The sequence below is a fragment of the Miscanthus floridulus genome, chromosome 19, assembly GCF_019320115.1.
Source record: "Miscanthus floridulus cultivar M001 chromosome 19, ASM1932011v1, whole genome shotgun sequence".
In the NCBI taxonomy this organism is placed as follows: domain Eukaryota; kingdom Viridiplantae; phylum Streptophyta; class Magnoliopsida; order Poales; family Poaceae; genus Miscanthus; species Miscanthus floridulus.
The window spans coordinates 86887569-86912527 of NC_089598.1; the positions used below are offsets into that span (position 1 = coordinate 86887569).

A 24959-nucleotide genomic window follows, 5' to 3' on the forward strand; every position below is an offset into this window, starting at 1 on the left:
CAATGGCCGGAAGAACCGTGGAGGGTTAAGGAAAAGAAGAAAGAAAGGGTAATCTACAAAGCACCTCCTGTCATGTGCGAATGTGGTGTCAAATCCAACTATGGCATAGTCCCTTCGGAGCTTGGAATAGGCCATTATTATGGCCATATGATTGAGTATGATGAGGTTCGTTATTTTTGTGGTAAACATGGAATCGTATTTTGTTTCTTTTGCTAAGACATATATGATATAACATTTCTTTTGAACAGAGCACTAGAAAATGCAGGTGGGAATGTTATGATGGTCAAGCTAAGTTCTTGGATGAACTGAAAAAAGAGGCAACTAATTACATGGAAGAGGGGATATGGATCTGACTACGTCAACCTATTCGTTAAACATCACAAAGAAAAGATGTGTGAGTTTGCTAGACAGCGTGGTATTTGCAACCCGATCGATGTTGGTCTTAACAAATGGGGATTGGAGAGGCGGATGACATTAGAGGAGGAGAGGGCAAGGAATGAGGCAAGGGAGGAGACAAGAGTATAGATGCAGGTCTTGAATGAGCATGTTGCTACATTATGTGCCAGTGAGTGCTTGAAAGCCTTTTTTGTTGCCTGATTTTAAATGTAATATAATCGCGTTGCTAACTGATTGCATTTTATACATGAAGGGATTGGTTGCAACGAGGAACATGCTATAGAGGTGGCTCGTGCAAGGTATGAGGAGAAGAAGTTAGATGAGCATAGATCGCGAGCTGGTCGCACCGTTCAATCACCGATCGTGTTGTCTGATGAGGGGGACGAGGATGAGGACGACACTGGCAGACTGAGCGAGCTCATTGCTCTAGCAGAGGTGGGCATGCAGACGAAGGAGGCTGAGGACAACACTGGCAGACTGAGCGAGCTCATCGCTCTAGCAGAGATGGGCATGCAGGCGAAGGAGGTTGAGGACGACACTGGCAGACTGAGGGAGCTCATCGCTCTAGCAGAGGCAGGCTTACAGGCGGAGGAGGATGACGATGCATTCTTCACTCAGGCCGCAGTGGCCGTAGATGAAGTGGAGGCCTCTTACTATAGGCGACAGGCAGGTCAGAGCAATGTAGGTGATCCTAGCCACAGCAACAGGGTTGTGGTAGAGGACTGGTACTCGAATGATGAGTTGCTTACTCAGTACGTTTCAGACTGAGGATTTGAAAGTGCATTTGCCCTATGTCTACTGTCGACACGTACTTCTAGTATTTATATGTTGTGTAATGTGGCATAGTATTGAACTTTTTATTATGTTGTTGTTTTCATTATTTATGGTCTTAATATTCCGCTTAATGATACGGACGTATTGAAATGTGAACACTTGCTGCAAAAAAACCTAACGACGTATGGCATTATATAAATCAACACACGAAACACATGAAATGGCATGTGACTACATGTACCGAACCTAGGTACAGAGTTTCCTTTGACTAAACCTAACATGCCTTAGGTAATTAAACCAAACAACAAATACATAGATGTGGTATGTGAAAAAGATAAAGTCATCATAGTAGTGTGGCCACATAGCAAATTATGTTGCACCTTCTCCATAGTAGCCTCCCGTTGTTGTTGGTGGTGGTAGCGGGGGTGACAGGGGAGGCCCCTTGTTGTTGTGGTTAGGGCAGGTGCAATATGGATCATTGCAGAGTGCCTCCTGTGAATTGGCACCATTGTTGTTGTCGTCCTGTCCGTCGCCCTTGTAACCGCTGTTAACTTCCCTTTCTAGATCAAAGATATGGTCCTGTAGGTAGTAGATGTACTCCGCATATGGATAAATAGGTCGAGGATCGACCCACGTACTGAACCCACAGTTTTCTTCGGCCAAGGAAGACTACAATAAGTATGTCGTGTAAGTTATATACAAGAGAAACATATTGAAGAAACAAAAAGTAATAGCAATTACCCATGTTCGTGGGCATTTGAAGAAACGACGACCTCCATCTATTCCCTCGGTGAACATCTGCACTAGGCAGTCCTCACCATGCATGCATTTTGGCCACTCTTCTTTCCTTTCATCGTATCCTCTTAGTGGTGCCTCTTTGGTGAAATCACTTTTGCTCTCAACTGGGAACCTCTCATAAAGAGCTTCCTCAAAGAAATCAGGACCAAGAGGACCCTCCCACCCTCAGGTAGTTCCCTTCCCCTTTCCTCTCCCTTTGAACGACCCTCCAGACATTGGTACTGCAACAAAAGAAAATGTTGAGGAGTGTTCTTCTTCCTTGTGTGTGTGAATGAGAGGGAGTGAGTGGTTATTTATAGGTTGAGAGGAGGAATGGAGGCCTCTCAGTGTGCCATGTCAGCGATCCGTGTGCCTCTTCACCTAAGCCCTTGGATCAAACAATAATAAGATGGATGGTGGAGATAGAGTGGAGTTGTGCTTCCTTGCATGCCAGTACTATGTCAGTGATGTGATAAATCGCTGTTGTCCCTATATCTGAAAAGTCTATTTTTATTATCTGAAAAGCATAGAATCATTCACTGTTGCTTGGTAACCCTAGATTCATCTACAAAGCGTATATACGATACGTTTGGATTATACACTTTCTAATAAATTTATAGTTAATCTGTGTACTACATTTGTGCCTTTTTAGCAGTGTAGTATGATTATTGTTTCACGGAAAAATTCATAAGTGTTTCCCTTGTTTTAGGAGCATCCACAGTTACAAACAGAGACATCATTATATATTCCAAACATTTAATCATCCAAGGAGCAAAATGCAACCACAACGAACATCACAACCAACATAATATGTCCTGCGCAATCCAAATAGTCCACAATGTCCATACAGCCCTAAATAGTTATAGAAAAGTAAATACAAAATCAATAATAGTGCATACTAACAACTACCACATCCCTCACTGCCTCCTACTCTTGCCCTTACCCTTGTGACCGAGAGCGCTCGTACCTAGAGTGTAAGGATCATGTGGACGGCATTGCCTAGTGCCTAGAGGCGGTGTAGGATGAGTCGAGGGAGCATCATGGAGCTAAGAGGGGCCAAGCTCCTCATGCCTCTTGTCCACGTCATCGTCGTCGTCGTCTTCCTCGTCCTTGTCCCCATCCCCTATAGCTGCTTGACTAGAGGAACCTAAGCCTCCTCTGCCTACGGAAGGAACGTACACGTCTTGCGTCGTGTCTATCCTGCAACCACAACGACCAGCCGCACGGCGTAGATGACATGACAGCCTCTGTTGTACAAAACTATGTTAACTGAAAGAATCTAACGTATTAATGATATGTTTGAAAGAATATTTTTAATCTTACGTCCAAGAAGCCAAGTATGTAGTCGTCATTGACTCTTGGCCGAACGCGCTCGATCTCTTCAACTGAGCATTTGAGTGTATTGCCCTGCAACAAAGTTCTCAATAATAATACTTCTGAACAGATAGCAATAGGTTTTGTTTTCTTTTGTACAAGAATCTAACATATTATAAGGGTTATACGGCTCGAAGGTTGCACTAACTACAATAGATAACTCCTAATGTCGGTCCAAGAACGCCTAATATATTGTTATGCAACTTAACGTACAAAAATAAGGCAATTGGCTTACCACTCTATCCAAGATCAGTCCTGCCTTCCTGCACGAGTCAACTGGTCGTACATCGTGTCTTCATCGTTGGAGGACTCAATGTTGGTGTAGTCAGCTTTGGTCCACTGTAGCCTCAGCCTGCACCGTGTCGCACGCTGGTACCAAGCTTGGTACCGCCTGAACTCACGGTTCGTGTGTGGCTTGTTGTTGTCATCCACGTTGTCGTGCATCTCCTCCCATTCCTCAATGAAGGACTAGTGGTGCCTCTCCTAGTAAAAAATCTTCTTGTTCCTCTGATGATCCAACCTGCACATATGTCATCGTTACTTGAATCCATATACATGTCACCATATTAATAGAAATGGACCATCATCATGAGACATTTGAAATATCAAAACACTTACTTGTGTAAGTCAACCCTAGTCGAGAACAGAGCCGTAGGCCAAAGCTGTCTCACTCCAAATTGGCATGCAACCCTATCTGGCAGATGGTACTCGACAGCATAGAAGCAGATTAGAGGCCACCTCATCCTATAGAAGTCATCGTCGGCCCCACAAACGTTGCTCAGCTGAAAAGGAAGTGCGTCCTCTCCACCGTACGGCTCCCACTCCTCCTACAACATGTCCAAACAAGATGTTAGATGGTATACTAATCCTTTTCAAACCAGCATGGGAAATAAAATTTACTTACACTAGACGTCATCAGCATGTCTAGCTCATTGGTGAACTCAATGTACGCCCGGTCTAACCTTGCGTATGGAACCCTAGCCTGGTCCCAAAGGTATGCCCACATCAGCTGCCATCTTGGAGGCTGACCTTGGAACCACTCACGATGATCCAGAACCTCAGGACGGCCAACTGGAAGACGAGCCCACATCCACAGCTGTAACAGGTACACGCATCCACCAAGTGACGGGTTTGACGAAGACCGACGACACCCCTCGCATAGCTATTGGTATAGAAAACACAAGACTGCAGAGCCCTAGCTGTAGTGACCCGCCTGGTCCTAGTCACCGAGGCAGTGGATCCACATCCAGGATGCACTGTCACCTGTGGCATTAGGGAAGAGAACACAGGCAAATAGCTGTAGGATCCACACCCTATAGTAGTACCCAACTATCGCCTCATCTACCTCCTCGAGGCACTGTGCGAACTCTTCCCATAGCCAGGAGATGGGAACTCTAGAAGTGCGAGCCACTTGCTCGCCAAACTCACGCCAAAGGAAGGCCTCCACTCATGCTCTCCAACCCTCTGATCTGCACTGCTCGGTGACTGGGTTGTCGTAAATCCTTAGGCCTAGCATCTTCTGACAGTCTTAGAGCGTGACTGTCATCTCCCCGAAAGGTAGGTGGAAGCTGTGAGTCTCCAGCCGCCACCTATATTTAAGACAAAGCAATATTAATTGTCAAAAAGTTAATCGCATGAACAAATGGCCATGAATGGAGGCAATGATTCAATTTAATACCAGTCAACCAGCGCAGTTTTGGCCGCTGAGTTGAACTTGGGCAACCCACGATGAACCTAAAAAGAGATGACATCCAGGCCAGCTCTTTGCAAGAAAGGAGTGTACCTGTCGTCGTACCGCATGTCCAAGAACCCACTGTGGGTTCTAGGACGAAGGAGCGGAAGGTCCTGCATCGAATAAAACATAGTCTCTTGTAACTTCACGAACACATGTACGTTCACCAAATTTTGAACAAAACTTATAGATTATTACCTACCCCAGCGCTATGAGACGTCCTCGGTGGGTCGCCTCGTACGTCGGGTCGAGCAGGTGGAATTGCTCCATCCTACAAAAAAAGTGAATGAATTAGAATTTCAATATACAATGAAACATGAACTTACAAATGTATAAGTAATTGACACAAATACAAGCACAAAAAGAGACATGCATAATTAATTAAATGAAGACGACAAATATAAAATAATAAAATGAACCAATAGTCGCACCTCACTAATCTGCCAATGGCAACTTTGTGAATTATGGCCAAGTCTACCGCACTTGTTGCACTCGTACTGCTCGGGGTCAATAACAAATGGAGTTCCTCTCCCACGCCTCGTTCTTCTGGGTATCTGATCCATAACCATCCTATGCCTCATCCTCTACCTTGATCCACGCTTATTCCAATGGTAAGCTAGATCCGCAATGTACTTTGGCCCATCATATGGAGGCCACTCTCTAGAGTCCCGGAAAGGCACGAAGCGAGGGCTCCATGTGTGCACAAGCGCGTCAACACTGAACTCATGAGGTATTCTCCTCTCGATATTATAGTTGCGATGCCTAGCTACTGCCACCAAATGAGAACATAGAAAGTGGTACTGCCTTAGTTTACCACAAGTGCACTTGAAATCTTGGAGGACAACCACATGTATCCTTGACTCTCAGACCTTGCCATTGGACGTTGTACCGCCCCTATGCTCAACCTGATAAGTCCCTGTGGCATGGTCAAAGCAAGCAACCTCATGTGTGCCAGCCCTTTCTCTTGCCTTCTCTAGGTGTGCCTTTGGTTTCGAAGCCCATATCTCTCCATCACTCCGCAACTGCAATGCATGGGCGTGTCTATCGTTGAACCAGGCAACAAGCTTATAGAAGGTGAGTTGAATGATTGCATTCATAGGCATACCACGTATCCCCAATAGCAACTTATTGAATGACTCTGCCATGTTGCTACACTAAAACTCGTACCTCCATCCACTGGTGTCATGAGCTCTCATCCATTTCTCCAAATCCCTCATCAAACTTGTGAGCCATTGTCTACCTTCTGCATTTGATGCGGTTCTGACCTGCTCCAACTTTTCCTTAAAGTACTTGTCCTCAAGCTGTCGAGCAGTCTCCTGGAACAGATCAAAGTTACCCTTGACACCATCCTTCCGGAGTAGATTCTCAGCAAGGTGCCGAGTACACCAACGATGGTGCAAAGGTGCATACCCCTCTATCTGCTCTCGCACAGCATTAAGTATGCCTTGATGCCTATCAGATATGACGCCAACCTCCCTGCCAGGCCTAACCACGTGTATCCAGACTAGCCTCAAGAACCATCCCCAGCTGTCATTGTTCTCCTTCTCAACCAAAGCAAATGCTAAAGGAACCAACTTATTGTTCGTGTCATAGGATATGGCTATAAGAAGTGTGCCTTGGTATTTGCCAATCAAGAATGTACCATCAATGGAGAAGACAGGACGATAGTGCCTAAAGGCCTCGACACACTGAGGGAAGCACCAGAAGGCACGGAAGAATATCTGCCTCCCATCCTTCCATGCATTAGGTTTTGGGATGTACTCATAGTGCATTCCTAGATTCACTGCTTTGATTGCATTGAAAAGAACTAGCAGCTGCTCATACCCATCCTCCCAGTCCCCATATATCATCTTCCATGCTCGCTGTTTAGCCCTCCATGCTTTACCATAAGTTATCACATATCCTCCATATAACGCCTCAACGGTCCTGATAATTGTTCTCACCTTCATGTTGGGTTCTCCCTGCAAAATTCCCATCAACCGCTTGGAAATGAGGGTAGATGTCAACTACAGATGCCTCAGTGTCAGCTCATGGTCAGCACAATTATGTGGCCCGACAACTTTTGTGATCTTCCATTTTCCGGTTACCTGTTGCTTCCTTGCACAAACCCTCCATGGGCAGCGTTCCTTGTCACACACAACTGTGTAATAGCGCTCTGCATATGAATGCAATACCCTATAAGGCCTCTTTTGTATCACTGCAAAAGCCTGCAACCACCTCTTCAAAGTAGGGAGGTCATTGAACACCCTCACATTCTCAATTACCATGTTAGGACCGGCCTCAGGAGCTTCTAGGAGCTCATCATCACGTCCTTCTACAAATGCCTGATCAGAATGAGCAAGATCACTGAACTCGTGAACTCTAGGATCATGGTGGCTAGGAAAGATACGCCTCATCATCTCAACATCACTCTCTGTTAGCTCTCTAATAGGGCGATCATCATCAGAATCAAGAGCCCTAGCCATCTCATATGGCTCCGAATCATGCATAATTTCAACACTATTGGAGCCACGGAATCCATCTCCAAAGTGCACTTGCGCAGCAATAGGGGGCACATCCACATTCTCAGGAATGTCTCCTGCAACATCAGTATAGAAATGAGGAAAGAATAAAAGAAATAGATGTAAGGAACGGGGTAAGCTCCCAAAAACCATGTGGTTAAGACACTTACTCGGATGATTCTGTGTCAAAGGGATCTCATAAGGAGGATCTGCCATGGAAACATGAGTCTAACAACCATCTACAAATACTAGATTGGGGGCAGATTGAGCATCAGGAACCGTAGGTGCAATCTGCATATGCAGGTAAGGTTCTAGAACGGGAGGGTCAATGTGTGCCTGATGATCCATTGCTGGGGTAAACCCATGACGGATGGGATCAACTAATACCCGACGCACAACCACATCCAAACATTACAGCTGGCTCTTCATAGCCGATCTCACATAGTTCTCCCACTGATCCACACAACCAATTGAGATCATTTGCCTAAAGATGTTCGGAGGAGAACCTAGGTGCAGTACACCATCAACTGCAATGTCATCATCTCCAAGGCAATGCAGCTCCTCCTGAGCATTTGCAACCATCTCACTAAATGAAGGCCTATTATTAAATAGCACAGGCACGCTTTGCATGTCAAGAAACTCAACATATCCATAGCGATCACTTTCAATGGTGCCTCCATGATATATGGTCACTAGGGTGTCCATCTAGTTCAAACACGTAACGAAACACATGTCCTTTAGTCAAAATTAGACGATAGATAGTACCTAACAAGTACTTTCTAGCTACAAACTAAGTAATCAAGATAATAACTACGTGTATATATACAATATACTCACTAAATAGCTAGATCATATGTAGTTAACTAAATATGTAACTACATATCTAAGTAGCTATCTAACTATATCTATGAACCTATATATTTATGTTACTATCTATCTACATATATATCTCACTAGATCACTAACTAAATCAACTACCTGAGTCATCACATTAACTAGTAAATAACAAATGCCAACTAAGTAGGTACATTGCATATTCATAATTTTTACCTTTCCAACGACTGCTCCACGGACGTCGATGGAGTCGCAGCGGATGATAGACTTGGGTCAGGCCGACGATACGGACCGGCGGTGGCACGGTCGGCCGCTGTAGGTGGCAGGGTCGATGGTGGCGTGGTCGACGACAGCGGTGGCGCCTGGCGGGCGCGGGATGCCCAAGGCTCCGCGCGGCAAGTCTAGCTCGACGGGCGCGGGAGGCACGTCGGCGCTGGACGGTGGCAAGGCGGGGCGAGGCCGGCAGTGGAGGGCGGCGCAGCCAAGGGGCGCGGGCCATCCGCTGGGCGCGTGGCGCGAGCGCGGCGTGGGCGAGGACGGCGGCGGCGACGGCGTAGCTCGGCTATCCTAGGGCGAGAGAGGGAGAAGAAGAGAGGAAAGGCGCGGGCCCAATAGGTATTAAAGGCTCGGCGCCATTCACGTTGGCGCCGAGCTCGGAGCCAAGATCTACGGCGCCGAGCTCCCTGCCAGGTCATCCACCGTGCCTAGGAGCTCGGTGCCAGAGATGCTGGCGCCTACCTCGGCGCCAGCATCAATGGCACCGAGCTAAGGGTCCATTTTCTAAATTCTTTCCGCCAGGGGTCTATTTTTGAGAAACTTTCAAAAAAGGACTAAATTGTAAAAAAATCGGCTGCTGCCATTGACCGGACATGCCGGTCCAACCGAGACCAGCGTCCGGTCACTTACAATGACCTCCGTCTTTTCTGTCTAGGGCGCTGGTGGCATCGTCGAACTATTCGCACTCTACGGGCAGACACTCCGCCGGTGAAATTTTTAACCCTTACTCAAATGTGCCAACCACCAAGTGTATCACCTTGTGCATATGTGTTAGCATATTTTCACAAATATTTTCAAGGGCGTTAGCACTCCACTAGATCCTAGATGCATATGCAATGAGTTAGAGCATCTAGTGGCACTTTGATAACCGCATTTCGATACGAGTTTCACCCCTCTTAATAGTACGGCTATCAAACCTAAATGTGATCACACTCTCTAAGTGTCTTGATCACCAAAACAAAATAGCTCCTACCATTTATACCTTTGCCTTGAGCTTTTTGTTTTTCTCTTTCTTCTTTTCAAGTCCAAGCGCTTGATCATCACCATGGCATCACCATCATCATGTCATGGTCTCCATTTGCTTCATCACATGGAATGTGCTACCTATCTCATGATCACTTGATAAACTAGGTTAGCACTTAGGGTTTCATCAATTCACCAAAACCAAACTAGAGCTTACACCAGGTGACACCAAGGGCAGAGACACAGCGGAGGGGTTCTCGCTGGCCACCTAGACCATAGGGTCCGCCTCTAGTGACTCACTTGGATTTGAGGGCCGTCACGACCAAGCAGGTGCAGCAGCTCAGGTTTGTTCAGTTTGAGGAGTGGTTTCCGCCGAGGCGGGATGAGCATGCGTCAGGGGGCTTCTACACACCACTGCAGGAGAATTTTTATCATGCATATCTTAACAGTGAGGCTATATTTAGATCACATAGGGTGTGCAACATTGAGTCCATTGTAGCAGCAGCTGGAGAGCATATTCGCCCTTACCTATCCTACTTGCCAGGGCTGACAGACTTACTCGGACGGACAGGCTTATATGTTCCATCTTAGGTCCGTGAGTTCTATGCTACACTTTGGATTGACCCGCAGCACAGATTTATACATTTTTCTTTTAGAGGTAGAGACTATAGGCTGATGAGCTTTAGGGCCAGAGAGATACTCAGGCTTTAGGAGCAGCCCATCCGGCTACATGAGGTGTGCTATGGACAGACAGAGCCTCCCAAACGCCCTCACGGCGGTCTTGTACCCCCTATAGATCTAGTCTGCCATTGCTTCACAGAGCCTTTCGGCGAGGGGTCGAGCAGGACTCCTAGAGACCTCACTCCTATAGCTAGAGTGCTTGATACTATTATGAGAAGGATCCTGCTTCTGAGGATGGGATATCACGAGGGCCTGACTCGCATACAGTTATGGCTTTTGAACTCTCTGATGCAACAGACTGTATTTGATATTTGGGATCTCCTTCTATCAAAGATGGAGGATACTATTGCAGAGGGGTTCATAGGTCACCGATAGTTGCCCTATGCCCACTGGATTACTTTTCTAATACACAGGGTAGTTACTATGAGGCCACCTAAGATGCTGGTAGAGTATAGTGGTGCTACTATAGAGTTCTCTGCATACAACATGACTCAGATGCTCTGCCACAGTGTAGGGAGGACACCCAGCCAGTCGCGCCATCGTCCAGAGGTGCCAGAGACTATAGCCCAGCAGGATGAGACCATCAGGGGCATAGCAGCTATAGAGGAGGAGCAGTTAGATGCTCAGTAGGAGGGGATGGTCGAGAGCGACCCCAGTGACAGCTCAGATGATGACTACCAGGCTATCCCTCATATGCCTCTAAGACGACATGATCATGAGGCCGGTAGCTCCAGTTCAGCTCCACCTGCACCACAGACAGACCCCACTCTACTTGCTATCCTTGAGCGGATGAGGCAGGATTAGGCTCACCAGGCCCAGGAGACCGCTGCTACATTTGCACAGTTCCAGACTAGGCAGGATGAGTTTCAGCGACAGTAGCAGGCTATACAGCAGCAGCAGCAGACCATGCATTAGCAGCACCTCCTTGGATTTATGCAGCATGTTGTGATAGCTATTAGGGCTCCACCACCATAGCCTTCACCCCAGATCGGCCAGCCTACCACCACTTCTACGACTCTAGCTTTACCGCCCAGTGGGCTTCAGATTCAGGAACAGCCACCAGTATAGTTTCCTTCTCCTACAGAGCAGGTGTCCCAGTGATTTGCCTCACCAGTGCTAGCCCCATAGTTCACACCTTTTCAGATGGGCTTCACACCGGCTCAAACTTCCTCGCTGCTAGTGCTAGATACTATAGTTTCCAGGAGCCTTGGTGCTACCTTCAGCGAGTTGACAAGGCAGCCTACTCTGATATATCTACATGTCCCAGGTCCTTCCATAGTTGCACCTATTACCGAGACTACAAAGACGCTCCCTTCTTCAGTTGCATCATCAGAGCCGCCTGCTACAGTCATACCTGTAGAGTCTCAGGCCGTACATGTTCCTGATCCAACCCAGACCGCTTCAGCGTTGTTTCTAGCTACATAGGGTCAGACAGCTCAGAGCTTAGGATCAGATGATGATGGCACACAGTTCCAGCTCGCTCCTCGTACCTCAGCGCCTGACTCGTCCACTGCAGCCCCACCGATCGACCCTTAGGTTTTGGTGTTTGACGCCAAAGGGGGAGAGGGATCGAGTATGTTAGACTTAGGGGAGCGACTTATCTAGGGGGAGTTTAGCTTATCTATTATATTTGGTTTTATGTGTGATACACTATTATGCATTCATGTGTTTACTTTCATGCATCGAACTATTTTTATGTGATAGTGATATCTACGTGATCGTGATAGTTATGTGATATGTGACATGTGTGCTCTCTACTTTGAATTATTTATATGTCATATCACTTGTGTTATGCTCATTTGCTTTGCTTCCGCGTTTTACTCCGATGCAAATGAGCTTTATTACTTGTACTCATGCTTATTTCATATCTTTTGAGTACATCATATTGGCTTGGGTCATATAAGCTTGCCTAACTCTTTTGTTCTTATTGTCAAAAGTTTATATGAACTAAGCATGTTAAAAACCTCATCTCTTTCACATACTCGAGGTGATATTGTCATCAATCACCAAAAAGGGGGAGATTGAAAGCATCTAGGCCCCTAGTTGGGTTTCAGTGATTAATGACAATACGTGATTACTATGACTAACGTGTGTTTTGCAGCTGCAATTAAGTTAGGTCATGGTAATGGCAATTGATTGGACAATCATGGTTGTCATGCCCCTACGATGGAAATCGTTTCGGTTTTCAAAGGATGGACGATAAGGTTAAGGATGGACTAGTTTTAAGTGTCGTTTGGAGTTGAAGAGACACTTAGAGTAGTTTAGAACTTTGTTTTTTCCTTTGGCCGTACTATAAAGGGGGTATGGACAGGTAGCTTGACCTAGGTGAGTCTAGTGGGTTAGGTGTGGTGCACACTTATCAAATCTAGCACTAGGTAGCTCCTAAAAAGTCTTTAGATCAATTGGAGCAAACTTCATTCACATATGATTGCGAGGTGGAAGTGAATAGAGGGTCAAATGCTGACCAGACGCTGGTTCCGGTGTGACCGAACACTGGCGCAGAGTCCGGCCAGTTCATTTGATCAAGGCAAAATCGTCTGGCGCGACTGGACGCTGAGAGGTGAGTGACCGGACGCTGGGTGCCAGTGTTCGGTCGACTCCAGTAAGGTTCCAGAGAGGGAAAATAAACAATGGGTTTCAGGGAGAACTGACCGGAGCGTCCGGTCACCCCGTAGAGGCACATAACGGTTTGTTTTGAATGAGGAGTTATAAATACTTCCTCTATTCACTCAAGGGATCACTTTTGCTCATTCCAACAGCTGAGAAACACCCTTGAGAGTGCCAAGAAGAGCAAGGTCCTAGTGAGGTGATTGAGATTTGAGAATCCAAGAGTGAGACCTCATTAGTGAAAGCAAGAGTAGCAAAGTGTGCATCCACCCTTCTCATTAGGCTTGTCGTGGTCAAGTGAGAGTTCGTGCTTGTTACTCTTAGTGATCGCCATCACCTAGACGGCTTGGTGGTGATTGGGAGCGTGGTGATCATCCGGCGGAGCTTGTGGATGACCCAATTCAAGTTGTGAGCGGTTGTGGGTGATTCACCGCGACGGAGTGTCAAAGAATCAACCCGTAGAGAGCACTTGATCCTTGCGCGGATCAAGGGGGAGCTACACCCTTGCGCGGGTGCTCCAACGAGGACTAGTGGAGAGTGGCGACTCTCTGATACCTCGATAAAACATCACCGCGTTCCTCCTCTCTTTACTTTGAGCATTTACTTTGAGCAATTCAATTCTGGTCTTTACATTCATAGAATTGCCATGCTAGAGTATGATTGGAACTTAGGTTGTAAGATTTTTTATGCGGTAGAACATTAGAAACACTTTCTAGGCACAAGGGGTGAAGTTGGGCTAACCGTAGGGTTTAATTATTGCAAAGAAATTTAGAATTAGCCCAATTCATCCCCCTCTTGGGCATCTTGATCCTTTCAGATCCATCGTCGGCCACCATCGTCGAAGAAGACGCCATGGCCACCTAAGATCTGGAGGAGCCCCATTGCATCAAAGCTTTGAAGTGAGCCGCAATATACACCCGACGCCGAGGCCGGGATGAAATCGCCGTTGAAAGAACATTGGCCGGGGATACACCCCGAGCCCCTCCGACCCTAGATCAATGTTCGCCGACGACTCATGCCGCAGGAAACTCGAGCTCGATCCGCACTCCAGCTTGCTGCACCGCCCACAGCCGCCGTTGTACCCTTGATAAAATGCGCCGCCGTTACCACCGCCTCAACGAGACGACGGAGCAGCTGACCGCGCAGACTCCTACAGGGGACTCGCCGGATCCCCTCGTCCCCGGTCCCATCATTGACGTCAGAGGAGAACGCCAAAGGGGCGAGGAAGAGACCGGGGAATCTTATTCCCCTACGATGCCGCCACCATCGCCTCGTCGACGCCGCCAGGAAGAGGAAGCCGCAGAGAAGCCATGCCTCCCCGGCAAACCCTAGACCTAGATATAAAACTACCTAGTCTATGTACAACCGCACGGCAATTCACCGGTCCTCCTCGCTCTCCGACGCCTTTCTGGCCACCGGAGAGGAAGGGGACCAGTGGGGAATGGGGAATTTGCCGATCGGAGAGTAGTGAAGGAGAAGGCTGGTCGGGTGCCCATGCCTCGCTATTTAGCAGAGAGCCTGGCGTTTCTTGTGGCCTGGTACATCGGTGAGAAAGTTGGATCGTGGCCGTTGTTTGAACCGACATAAGGAGGTCGATGGCTCAGATTTGATCAGTGTCCTTTCCCTCAAATCCGCCCGTTCCCTCTCCGTTGCCGACCAATAAGCCATTGTGAGGCCCGAAGGGGGGAGAGAGAGAGCTAGGCGGATTTTGGAAGCTACATCAGCGAGGATATCCCAGACGGAGAAATTCTTGATTTCTCACCTCGTCCCCATCTAAATCTTCCATGGGCCTGCTGCATCTGATGCACCTTGTGCACATGCAGCCGGACCAGGAGCGCCGCCGCCGGCAAGCCCAGGCCACCAGTAAGCCGCCTCCTCCTGTAAGCTTGTCTTCTCTCCCTGATGGACAGGGGGCAGGTACTATTTATCTCTTTCCATAGTCTGCTCCAGATTGCCTTCCTTCTCTATAGGACTCAAAATAAAAATCTGTAGCAGTTTATTTTTGTGGCTGCAAAGATTGTACCTTTTTCATTATCGTGTCATTGAGGAGGCTAAGGTCCTCACCCATCTCCTAATTGTTTGATGTGGATCCGTGTACATAAATACAGAAGTTGGACAAGAGAAAAATCGAGTTACTCTGTGTGGTTGAGTTTGCTATTCATGACTCAATATCTGGGTTGTTCATAACATGCATGTTGCGCTGCAGATGGATTGATTGCTTCACGGGCTAAAAGAAAGGGTTCACCCTGCCAACGGGATGATGATTCTCAGGGCACTGAAACAGAGGTATATTCAGGACCAAGCCTTCCAGAGGTATGGCATAAAGTGTTGAGTGTTGAGTCTAAATTACTGCTTGCACTGCATAAATTGGTGGACATATACTAGCTCAATAAAGTTTATGAACTGATAGTTTAATGCTGTAGTCCCCTACTGTCCTGCTGCATGAAAATAAAGAAATGGTTGTCTTCTAAGGCTATCCGTACTCGTCGACCTCTATTTTCATCTCTAAAAAGGAATATTCTATCCTAGTCATTAAGATTCTCTACTCTATCCTCATTTCTTCCGCACCCGTGTTATCTCTATCCCATACTCTATATCTACTATTCCATATTTTATTCCCCTCCCTCTTCCTTTCTCTCTCTCCCTAACACTCTCTCTGTTGCTACAGTGTTTAGCGTGGTTCGCTCGCACGCGCGGTCTGTGGCGGGTTCCTGTAGCGCCGGTACGCTGCCGGGGCCTTTGCAGGCGCGCGGTGCGAGCGCGCGGTACGCTACCCTAGCGTACCGGCCGCTTTAGCGCTCTGCGCTGCGGTCAGCCTAACGAACTTACATCTTATCTCTGTTAGACTAATTCAGGCAGTACATTGTAATTTGTGAGCTGCATGTCCTTGCAGGATTGCAATTCTTTTTTATCTGGTGTGTACAGCCTACTATCTCGTCAATATAGTCACTGATAGCTGCCAAGTCTATTTGATTTGTTTAATCATTATATCTTGGCCCTCTGGCTGTTTAAATATTCAGATGTATACCGTAGCATTGGTAGTGTACACAAAGTGCATGCTCATTTATGTTACTTGCTAACATAGATTAGCATGCTATTGTACAAAACATCATTCCTTTCATTGTAGCTGCTCAAATGCAAAAAAGAAGAAGAAGAAGAAGAGCACTACATTCCCTATTCAGGGAGCAGTATATTTTCCCAGTAAAGGTAAAAATAGAGTTCAACTTCATAGTATATTCAGGATCAAGACTTAAAGAGGTACAGCATATAAATCCAAGTTAAAGATCACGATGACTGCTTTAACTGCATATACTTGCTCAATAAAGTTTATGAACTGAATAGTTTAATGATGTACTCTCCTACCATCCTGCTGCATTACATAAAAAAAAAATTTGTTGTTTTGTAACAAATGTGACATTTTATCTCTGTTAGACCAATTCAGGTGTGCATTGTCATTCTTTGTATCTCATCTTCAGTCTACTATCTCATCATTTTAGTCACTGTGGTTTATATCATGTATCTTACACTGTAACTGCCAAAGCTGTTTGATTCTGTTAATGCGTTATCTTGGCCTTCTGGCTGTTTAAGTTTTCATGTCCTAGGTCAAACTTCTGTAGTTTCGACCAAGTTTTTAGAAGACTATATTGACATCTAAAATACCAAATAAATGCACTATCAAGACATAATTAATTGTGAGTTTAAAGAACTTGGTCAAACTTCATGATGCTTGACTTGGGACAAAGTTAAGTAATAAGTGACCAACATTGACTAGCATGTTTTTGTATGAAACCTTCCTTCTACTGTTTCTGGCTCAAATGCAAAGAAACAAATACTGTTGAGCGCTACATGCTTGATTCGGGTAGTAGTATATTTTTGCAGTAAAAATCCAGATGGAGTTCATAGTATCTAATCAGGCCACTGAAACTGTTCTCTTTTCTTTTTCAATTTACAACCATAAACACTCCATATTTTATTTTGCTTCCATCTGAATCAACCATTTTCCTCTACTTCTAATGTTGAGCTTCTTGACCATGCTTGTGCATGCAGGACATCTGGCGTCATATACATTCCCTAATGCCAATGCGAGATGCTGCCCGAGCCGCTTGTGTATCTCATTCCTTTGTAGATTCCTGGAGATGCCATCCCAACCATACTTTCAGTAATGAAATATTGGGCTTGAATGGAAATGCATATGGAAAGGAAGAATTAGCTAGAGCTTTCTACAGCAAAGTTGACCACATTCTGAAAATGCATTCAGGAATTGGTGTGAAGAAACTCATGTTTCGAATCGCTTCAGAGTATACTGCAAAGGACTCTTGTTATCTTGACAGTTGGCTTCAGACTGCTGTTACACCAGGGATTGAAGAACTCACCCTTATTCTGTGGTCAATGAAGGCAAAGTACAATTTTCCTTACTCAGTTCTGTCCAACGGGAATGGGGACTCAATCCGATATATCTTCACCTTGAGGGTTGTTCCTTCCATCCGACAGATGCACTTGGTTGGCTAAGAAGTCTCACTAGATTGCATCTTTGTTTTGTATCTATTACTGGAGACAAGTTAGGGTGCCTTCTTTCATATTCTTTTGCTTTGGAGAGGATGGAACTAAGTCACTGCGATCGAATAGTTTGCCTGAAGGTACCTTGCCTGCTCCATCAGCTCAGCTACCTAGAGGTGTCTTATTGTGGCAGGCTGAAAGTGATAGACAATAAAGCTCTAGGTCTGTCTGACTTTGTATTTATAGGACACCCTAAGGTACAACTATCACTTGGAGATACATTGCAAATAAAGAACCTAAGCATGCGCTTTTCCGGCGTAGTTTATTACGCCCGTGCTGAACTTCCATCAAGCATGCCAAATCTCGAAGCTCTTACCCTACATTCACGCTATGAGGTATGACTTTAGGTGACTGTAGACTAGTGATATGCATATCTTACTATAGTGCATCAAGTCATAGCTTGGAGTTAATTAACCAGTCATCCTTTTGCAGATGTTCAGTACACCAATGCTGCATAGCAAATTCCTCCACCTCAAGTACTTAAATATTGCTCTTATGGGAGCACCCTTTTCCCCAACTTATGATTATTTGTCTCTGGCATTCTTTTTTGATGCAGCTCCTTGTTTGGAGACTTTTGAATTGGATGTGAGTCGCTGCCCATACTGCTATGATATTGGTTGCTACAATGGAACAATCACTTTAATTTTGCCTTTTCCATTATAGGTATCGCAGCGATACATGGAGCATGTCTCGAGTTTCAATGACCCTGCAGATCTGCGGCAGATGCGAGAACAACATCATCACAGCCTAAAGAGAGTGAAGATTGTGGAATTCAGTTCCGCAAAGAGCTTGGTTGAGCTAACATGCCATGTTCTCGAGAGTGTGACGTCACTTGAGTGCCTCACATTGGAAGCCCCTCAGAGTTGTTTGAGGTGTTGGGACCCTGACAACTATTCTGGCAAGTGCCTTCCAATGCACGAGGATGTTCTCATGGAAGCTCACAGGGCAGTCTTAGCTATCAGAAGGTACATCGAGCCTAAGGTTCCATCTACAGTAAAACTACATGTTTTGGAGCCATGTAGCTGCCATGGTTTTGAACATAAGCAAGATGCTTAATTATACTACTCCATTGTTGAACTAGTATTACTTGCACTGGTTATATTCTCCTGGTTGGCCGCGTGACCCACCTTCACAGGCGTCGGATCCACCGCCTTACTTGTGTACGGTTCAGATCCAGCGTTCCGAGCCGACGATCCCTGTGATGCGCAGCCGCGCAGGCATTCCAACGATCCGTGTGATGCGTAGGCATTCCAAACAAACACCCGAGACACTCGGAGAGTATCAGCAGCATTGCTGGGCGAGGAGCGAGCCGATTCCCACTCTGCTGATGCTGGGCTTTTCCAGGTGATTATCAGCCCGTTTAGATTCGGACACATTCTAAAAATCTGACAAAAAATCTTAAATTCTCAAAATATTTCGACGCACAGAGTCTTAGAATTGCAGAGTGCTTTAGAACTTAGGCACCGTTTAGATCTCAGCTGATTTTAAGAATATAAAAAAAAAATCTTTGAATCCCATGATCCAATCCAAACAAGCTAGATTTTAGGGGCATTCAAACACACAAATTGCACCATGCCGCCTCCGTTTCGAAATACTTGGCATTTTTTTACCAAAGCGCCATGAATTTGAAACAAATAAAGTGGTATAATTTAAATGTTTCTAGGACATTCATGTAGTAATTTTATAGGGGCAAACAAGAAAAAATGGTATCCAAAGCACCATGAATTTGAAACAAATAAAGTGGTCAAAAGTGTACTATTGTGAATCGGATGTTGGTATTTATTTGACGCAAATTCTGGTCAACACATTACCAAGGGTTAGATGGCCTAAGGCGCACACACGACCTAATCCGCAACAAAGGTAGGTCTAAATGACTGAGCCAATTAGCAAGCCGACGAGGCTGATTTAACGCTTGTTCTTAGCATCAAACAACCACGAACACCTCCTGGAAAGACCCATATCAAAGATACACTTAGCAGGGGTGTCATAGGATTGGCAAGGCCACCTAAAACACCAGCAAATCTCATCGAAAGAAATGATGAACAACAATGGTGTTGAAAGTTAAGGTTTGGAGATAAAAAGTAAAGTAGATAGGTGTTTTTGATGATTGAATATATGGATCTCTAAATAGGTCAAGTGGTCTTATTTCAGAAGAAAACTTATTGCACCTGCAATTTACAAATTTCCCACGAGATTTGATGAGTTTTGAAAGGAAAATACGATTTGGGGTTTAGATTGCCAAAAGTGGCCTGGGCTAGTTTCAACAGTGCCCTAGTCGAACTCCTAGCCAAAACCGGCTTGGGCCAGTTTTTTTCCATCTGCCCGCAATCTTTGCTTAAACTGGCCTAGGACGGTTTTAACAACCGGCGCCCAGAGATGCTTCTCAAACTTGGCCTAAATAAATTCAAAATTGATCCTTGATTTTCATGTCCACCTTCGACTCTTAGATCATATTTTGACTATCAACATACACCCTCCCTATTTTTAAGTGAAGCATATGCGAGTTTAAAAACACATGACGGTTATATCAACGATGTCGAGTTCATCATCTATGTTTAGGCTAAGGGTGATGTATACATCAACCATATTGTTATAAGGGTGATAAGTGTATATCAGCCATATTTCAAGCAGTTCTAGGCTTTTTGCTTGATTTTCTTATAACAAGTGCACTGAAATTTGTGTCAGCACCATCTTTGTAGGAAGTGTTTGGAATCCGTCTTGTTGCCCTCGGCTTTTATCTTTATTTGCAGCAACTCCTAACTTCACTTTTAGCATAGTGGAATGAGCCAAATTCTCAATGACAACCGGCTCTTTGATCTCATTGATCGGCACCTCCATGGAGCCAATTGTAAGAAATGTTTGCTTAATAGCCTCCACAAGAGCAGCGAGAACCTCCTTCTAAGCACATGAATTTGCTTTGGAGGCCACTGGACTTCTTTTTTAATAGGCTGATTCATTGAATCGGTTTTTAGGTGGGTATACTTGCTCATAAGTCAATCAAAAATTGATTATGATTGCACCTGTCTACTAGATATTTTGATCTTATTAGCCTTCTAAATTCCAATCTCTGAATGCTTTGGTTTGTACGTGTGCATGGGTCTTTGATCCACCTTAATTAGGCCGATTTGAGAAATCAGTCTTGCCATTTTTTTTACTATTTAGTGGCTTGAACAGCAGCAATAACATCTTCTCTTTCTGCTTCCCCACATGAGTTTCTTCTCCCTTCCCCCAGTGCCAGAAGTCTTGATGGTCAAATCCTATTTTTAATATTCCATAATATCAGTAAGCTTTACGTGCAAGACCTTGCACCAAATTATACACCATGCGTATTTTTGTCATTGCCGACATAAGCTTGTATTCCGATAAAAAAAACATAAGCTTGTATTTTCTATGTTTTATAGACTCAATCCCATTTGCATCACATCTGTTTCATTTGAGCCTAAATATATTAATTAACCTAGGACCAAACACATGTATTTGAGCCCAAATCTCACCAAATATTTTTTACCCTTAATCAAATAATGTCATTCAATCTGCCAAAAACTCACATAGAACCTAAATACACTTTCAAAATTGTTTGTGTTAATCATGATATTGGAGAAAACACATAAATACTCCCTCCGTCCTAGAATCTATAGTATAACATAAATTGTAAGGCGCATTAAGAGCTAATACAAAAGACACGTGACTTCATTTTCTATATAATCGATTTAATGCTCGTATTGGATATTACATTTGTAGTAGTTTTTATGACTATAAAAATGATCATGGGATTACATGTTATTACAAATATAACTGTATTAAGTTTGTATTTTAATAGTTATTAAAAATTCTTGGGCAAATTATTATTAGTCAAAAATTGTAAACCTTGAACCTTGGTATGCACGTTCACCTTATAAAGGGGACTGGAGGGTGTAGTAGTTGTAGCGCATAATAGGCTTGCTAATAGACCTAGGGCAGCCAATAATTATTTCATTAGCTAGTGGAAGGGCAAACAGGTGCCAATAATCCTTTGTACCTCCAACCAACTATCCAACAACATATCAATCAGCCCAGCTAATAATTAGGGCTTCATCTCAATGTCCTTTTTAGTAATGCATACATGGATTATGTAACAGAAGCAGAATGACATGCCATAGCTCTGTGTGTCTGCGAGTTTGTAAACTCTTCATATAAGTGTGACGGACAGCATGGTAGACTACTCACTGAGCAAGCCATTAAACTCTGACATCAAAGGTAACTTCCAATTTGAAGCAAATATGTTCAAAAGATTTTGGAATTCAAAATTTATGTAATCATTGTGGCAACTCGCAAATGCAGCAAGACATGACATACAGAATATGTCAGCGGTACTATTTGACCCCAATACATAGCCATATCCAAAGCCCAAACTAAACATAACCCTAACCAGCTCCACAGTCCACACTCACCGACCCAAGGGTCAACTTACCGGCCACACAAAAACAGCCAAAGCACACGATGAAAGCTAATCCTCAGTAGGCATACATGTTCGAAGTCTTGCTGTATTTGTACCTGGTACTGTTAAGTATCAAAGCCAGAGTACACGCCGCTCCCCCTCAGGAGCCGCTTCTCCTCCTCAACATAGTTCTTCCCCCTGCTGGCTTGCCCCCGGTCCCTCTTCCGCTTCTCCTTCTGTGAGAAGGAAGCATCCTTCTTGTCTTTCTCTAATAATAACTGGTTCAGCGGGGCATTATGCAGACCGATAAGCTTCTCTCCTTCAGTCACTGCAGCCCTGGTTTGCTCACGTTCTTCATAGGATTCAGGTGCATCTTCTTTGTCATTGCGGTCTTTCCCAGTGGACCAAGACCAGTTAGCTTCCTCTACTGGACGAACTGTCAAGACAGATGGGCCACCATGGTATCCATGCCGGCTCAAAGCACTAAAATCCACACCAGTTTTCTTCTTCTTTGACTTGGCCGCTGTTCATAGAGCTAAAATTAATGTTAAAATAAACTCTAACAAGAAGATATCATACTCAGAAGTCAGAACAAGCATCATGTGGAATTCGTATCACTGTATTGGTACTTGCTATTTAGCAAATCAAACTGTGTCAGGCTTACAACATGGAAACCCCAAAATAGACAGAATAAGAAGACCCAACTCGTAAACGTCTGCTAGTCCAACTTTATGGAAGGAAACACTGGATCTACGTAAGCATGGTACATGGGATCTGAGGCCCAGAGACTAGCTAAGTGCTGGCCAGAGGTGGTCAGCCTATGGACCTCTTCAGTGGCCCAAATTAGGGTCTCAGCTCTGACAGGGTGGATGATAGCATCCAGACGCCGGTGCTCATCATCACTCCCAATCCTTTGCTGATCCCACTTTTTTAGGAGGACATTGGTGAGGTAATGCAAGGGTTGTTCATACAACTGCTTCAGCGATCCAGCGAGTCCCAGCCACGATGTGAATGGGATTACAGAATCACAGTAAGCAGGAACAGGAATGTGCTTCATGTATTGCTGATACATTTCGGCCCTCCTGATCAGAGAACCTGCATGATCCCATTACCGCATTAGAAAGATCATCATTCCCGAGGATCTGTGACAGCTCAGTCCATGTCTCAGAGGTGCCCAGTTAAAAAACTAGTTTTTTTTTCTCAAGGGACATTTGTAAATCTAAGAATTTAATCTTAGTTGTAATAACTGAATTGAGATTGTAATTTGGGTTGTAGTTACCAAAAAAAAGTTGCAACAAAAAACACTAAAGCCATATTTTAAAAGCATCTTCCTTATTTGCACAAACTATTCCTTGGAAAAAATCAGGAACAAATTTCCTAAATAAACCAGTTAACCAGATACAGGTATTGGCTGGTAAACCGGCAGCTGCAGCTGAAAGCGAAACTTTGGGGTCAGGTAAGGCGAGCCTGTTTAGTGCTATTGCAATCTGTAAAAAAGAATAGGAAACCTAATCTTTCCCAAAAATCCAAGCCGCTGTATTAATATGCTGACCATCAGTTTGGGAAACTCAAAACTTGAACTATCCAATTAACTCAAGGACAAGACTACATTGATAAGCTGACAACTTTCCATGGAAAACAAGTCAATATATCAGAGTTCACTCAATCACATGAAGAATACCATGTTCAAAGAGAGCTCTGGTTATGGTGATTACGTTGCTTAAGTAGCTTTCTTCATTTTTTAAGCAAAACTTGTTCAGCCTATTTTTCAGTTGCAAACCAACTTTTGTAAGGCAAATAAATATAAACTAAGCAAGTCTCCCCAGTAACTAGCTTTTTATTATTCCCTCTACATTCAATTTGATCTGAGAAGACCACAGTCCTAGACCAATAAGCAGTAGTCTTCATACAGGGTTCCCAAGCAGTAGTGTTCATGTATTGCTGCAAATATAAGTCTTATGACCTGTGCTGCATCGTTGAGAAGATGAAATCTGGAGACTAGCCTACTCAAAACCAGGTGTCAACTTAAGCCCAATCCACAATACACAAACTTCAACAGTCACAGTACAACATCAATCAATTATCAATCATATCAATTCGTCGCCTAGTCCTATCCGCAAGTGAAACACACAAAAAGCGAAGTCATTCACGAATCAAAATCCCTCACCTTCTGCCACCGAAGCAGATTTGGAGGAATTGGGCAGCCCAAAGGCATTCCAACCATTCCCCTCCCCAGCATCGTCGTTGGAATCCGAGCTCAAGTCATCATCGGAAGATACGCCATGGGATTCCTTATGCAGCACCACCCTCTTCATATCTTATAATCAGAAACAAGGTCAGTGCCACTCCATTAGGAGACAATCTTCATAGATGTTAAAAGGTAACCTTTATATATTAGTTTGTCAATATTAAACCTATGGAAGTATGGCCTATGTTGCATCTACGGAAAGGTGAAAACTGAACAATAAGAACTACACCCCTGGTGACCACACACTAACAATTGACCAGACTACTCATAATTGGGCAATCAATCATCTCAGGGCCAATGGAGACTAAATAAAAGTTTCAACAGTCAAAGTGAACCATCAAACAACCATACCAAGGCATCAGTCTATCCGCGAGTGAAACACGCATATGCAATGAAATTAGCAGATCTAGAGTCAGTAAACAACCGGAGAGGTCTCACCTTCTCCCGCAGCAGCAGCTTTGGAGGCGCTCCCGCCCTTCTCCTTCGCGCCTACTTGGTCGGAATCTGAGGCCGAGGAGTCGCCGGAAGACACGTCGAGGGGCTCCTCCGACGGCACCGCCCTCTTCATATCTGATACCCGCCAACGCGGTCAGCGCCACTCAATCCGAAGTCCGCAGAGAACGCAGAGGAGCAGGGGGTTTGGGCCTTTGGGGCCTCACCTATATGAAAGCGGAGAAACCTCGCCGGATGGGGGTGAGGTTGAGGACAAGGCGGAGGACGCGGTGGGTGGTCGCAGGCGCCGTGAACGCCGAGAGTAGCTCGAGTTTCGGAACCCTCGGACGGCTTGGAGGCTGGTTGTGGAGGAGAGTGGACTGATTGATT

At 44.9% G+C, this 24959-nt stretch overlaps 1 protein-coding gene and 1 pseudogene across 2 annotated transcripts; one reads left to right on the forward strand and one right to left on the reverse strand.

Annotated features, from left to right (window-relative positions):
* The first annotated feature begins 14598 nt into the window (after positions 1-14598).
* On the forward strand, positions 14599-18544 carry LOC136528990 (uncharacterized; annotated as a pseudogene).
* A 3167-nt stretch (positions 18545-21711) lies between these two features.
* Positions 21712-24954, reverse strand: LOC136528136 (protein RDM1-like). 2 transcript variants are annotated; one of them, XM_066521048.1, is made up of 4 exons: positions 24797-24954; positions 24576-24707; positions 24057-24206; positions 21712-22412 (listed from the first exon to the last, which is right to left on the reverse strand). In XM_066521048.1, exons 2-4 carry the CDS (start codon positions 24703-24705, stop codon positions 22015-22017), a joined length of 678 nt encoding a protein of 225 aa, XP_066377145.1. In that variant the 5' UTR covers positions 24706-24707; positions 24797-24954; the 3' UTR covers positions 21712-22014. The 2 variants fall into 2 exon arrangements, with proteins under 2 accessions (XP_066377145.1, XP_066377146.1); XM_066521049.1 differs by lacking the exon at positions 21712-22412 and adding an exon at positions 22456-22984.
* Between the last annotated feature and the right edge of the window lie 5 nt (positions 24955-24959).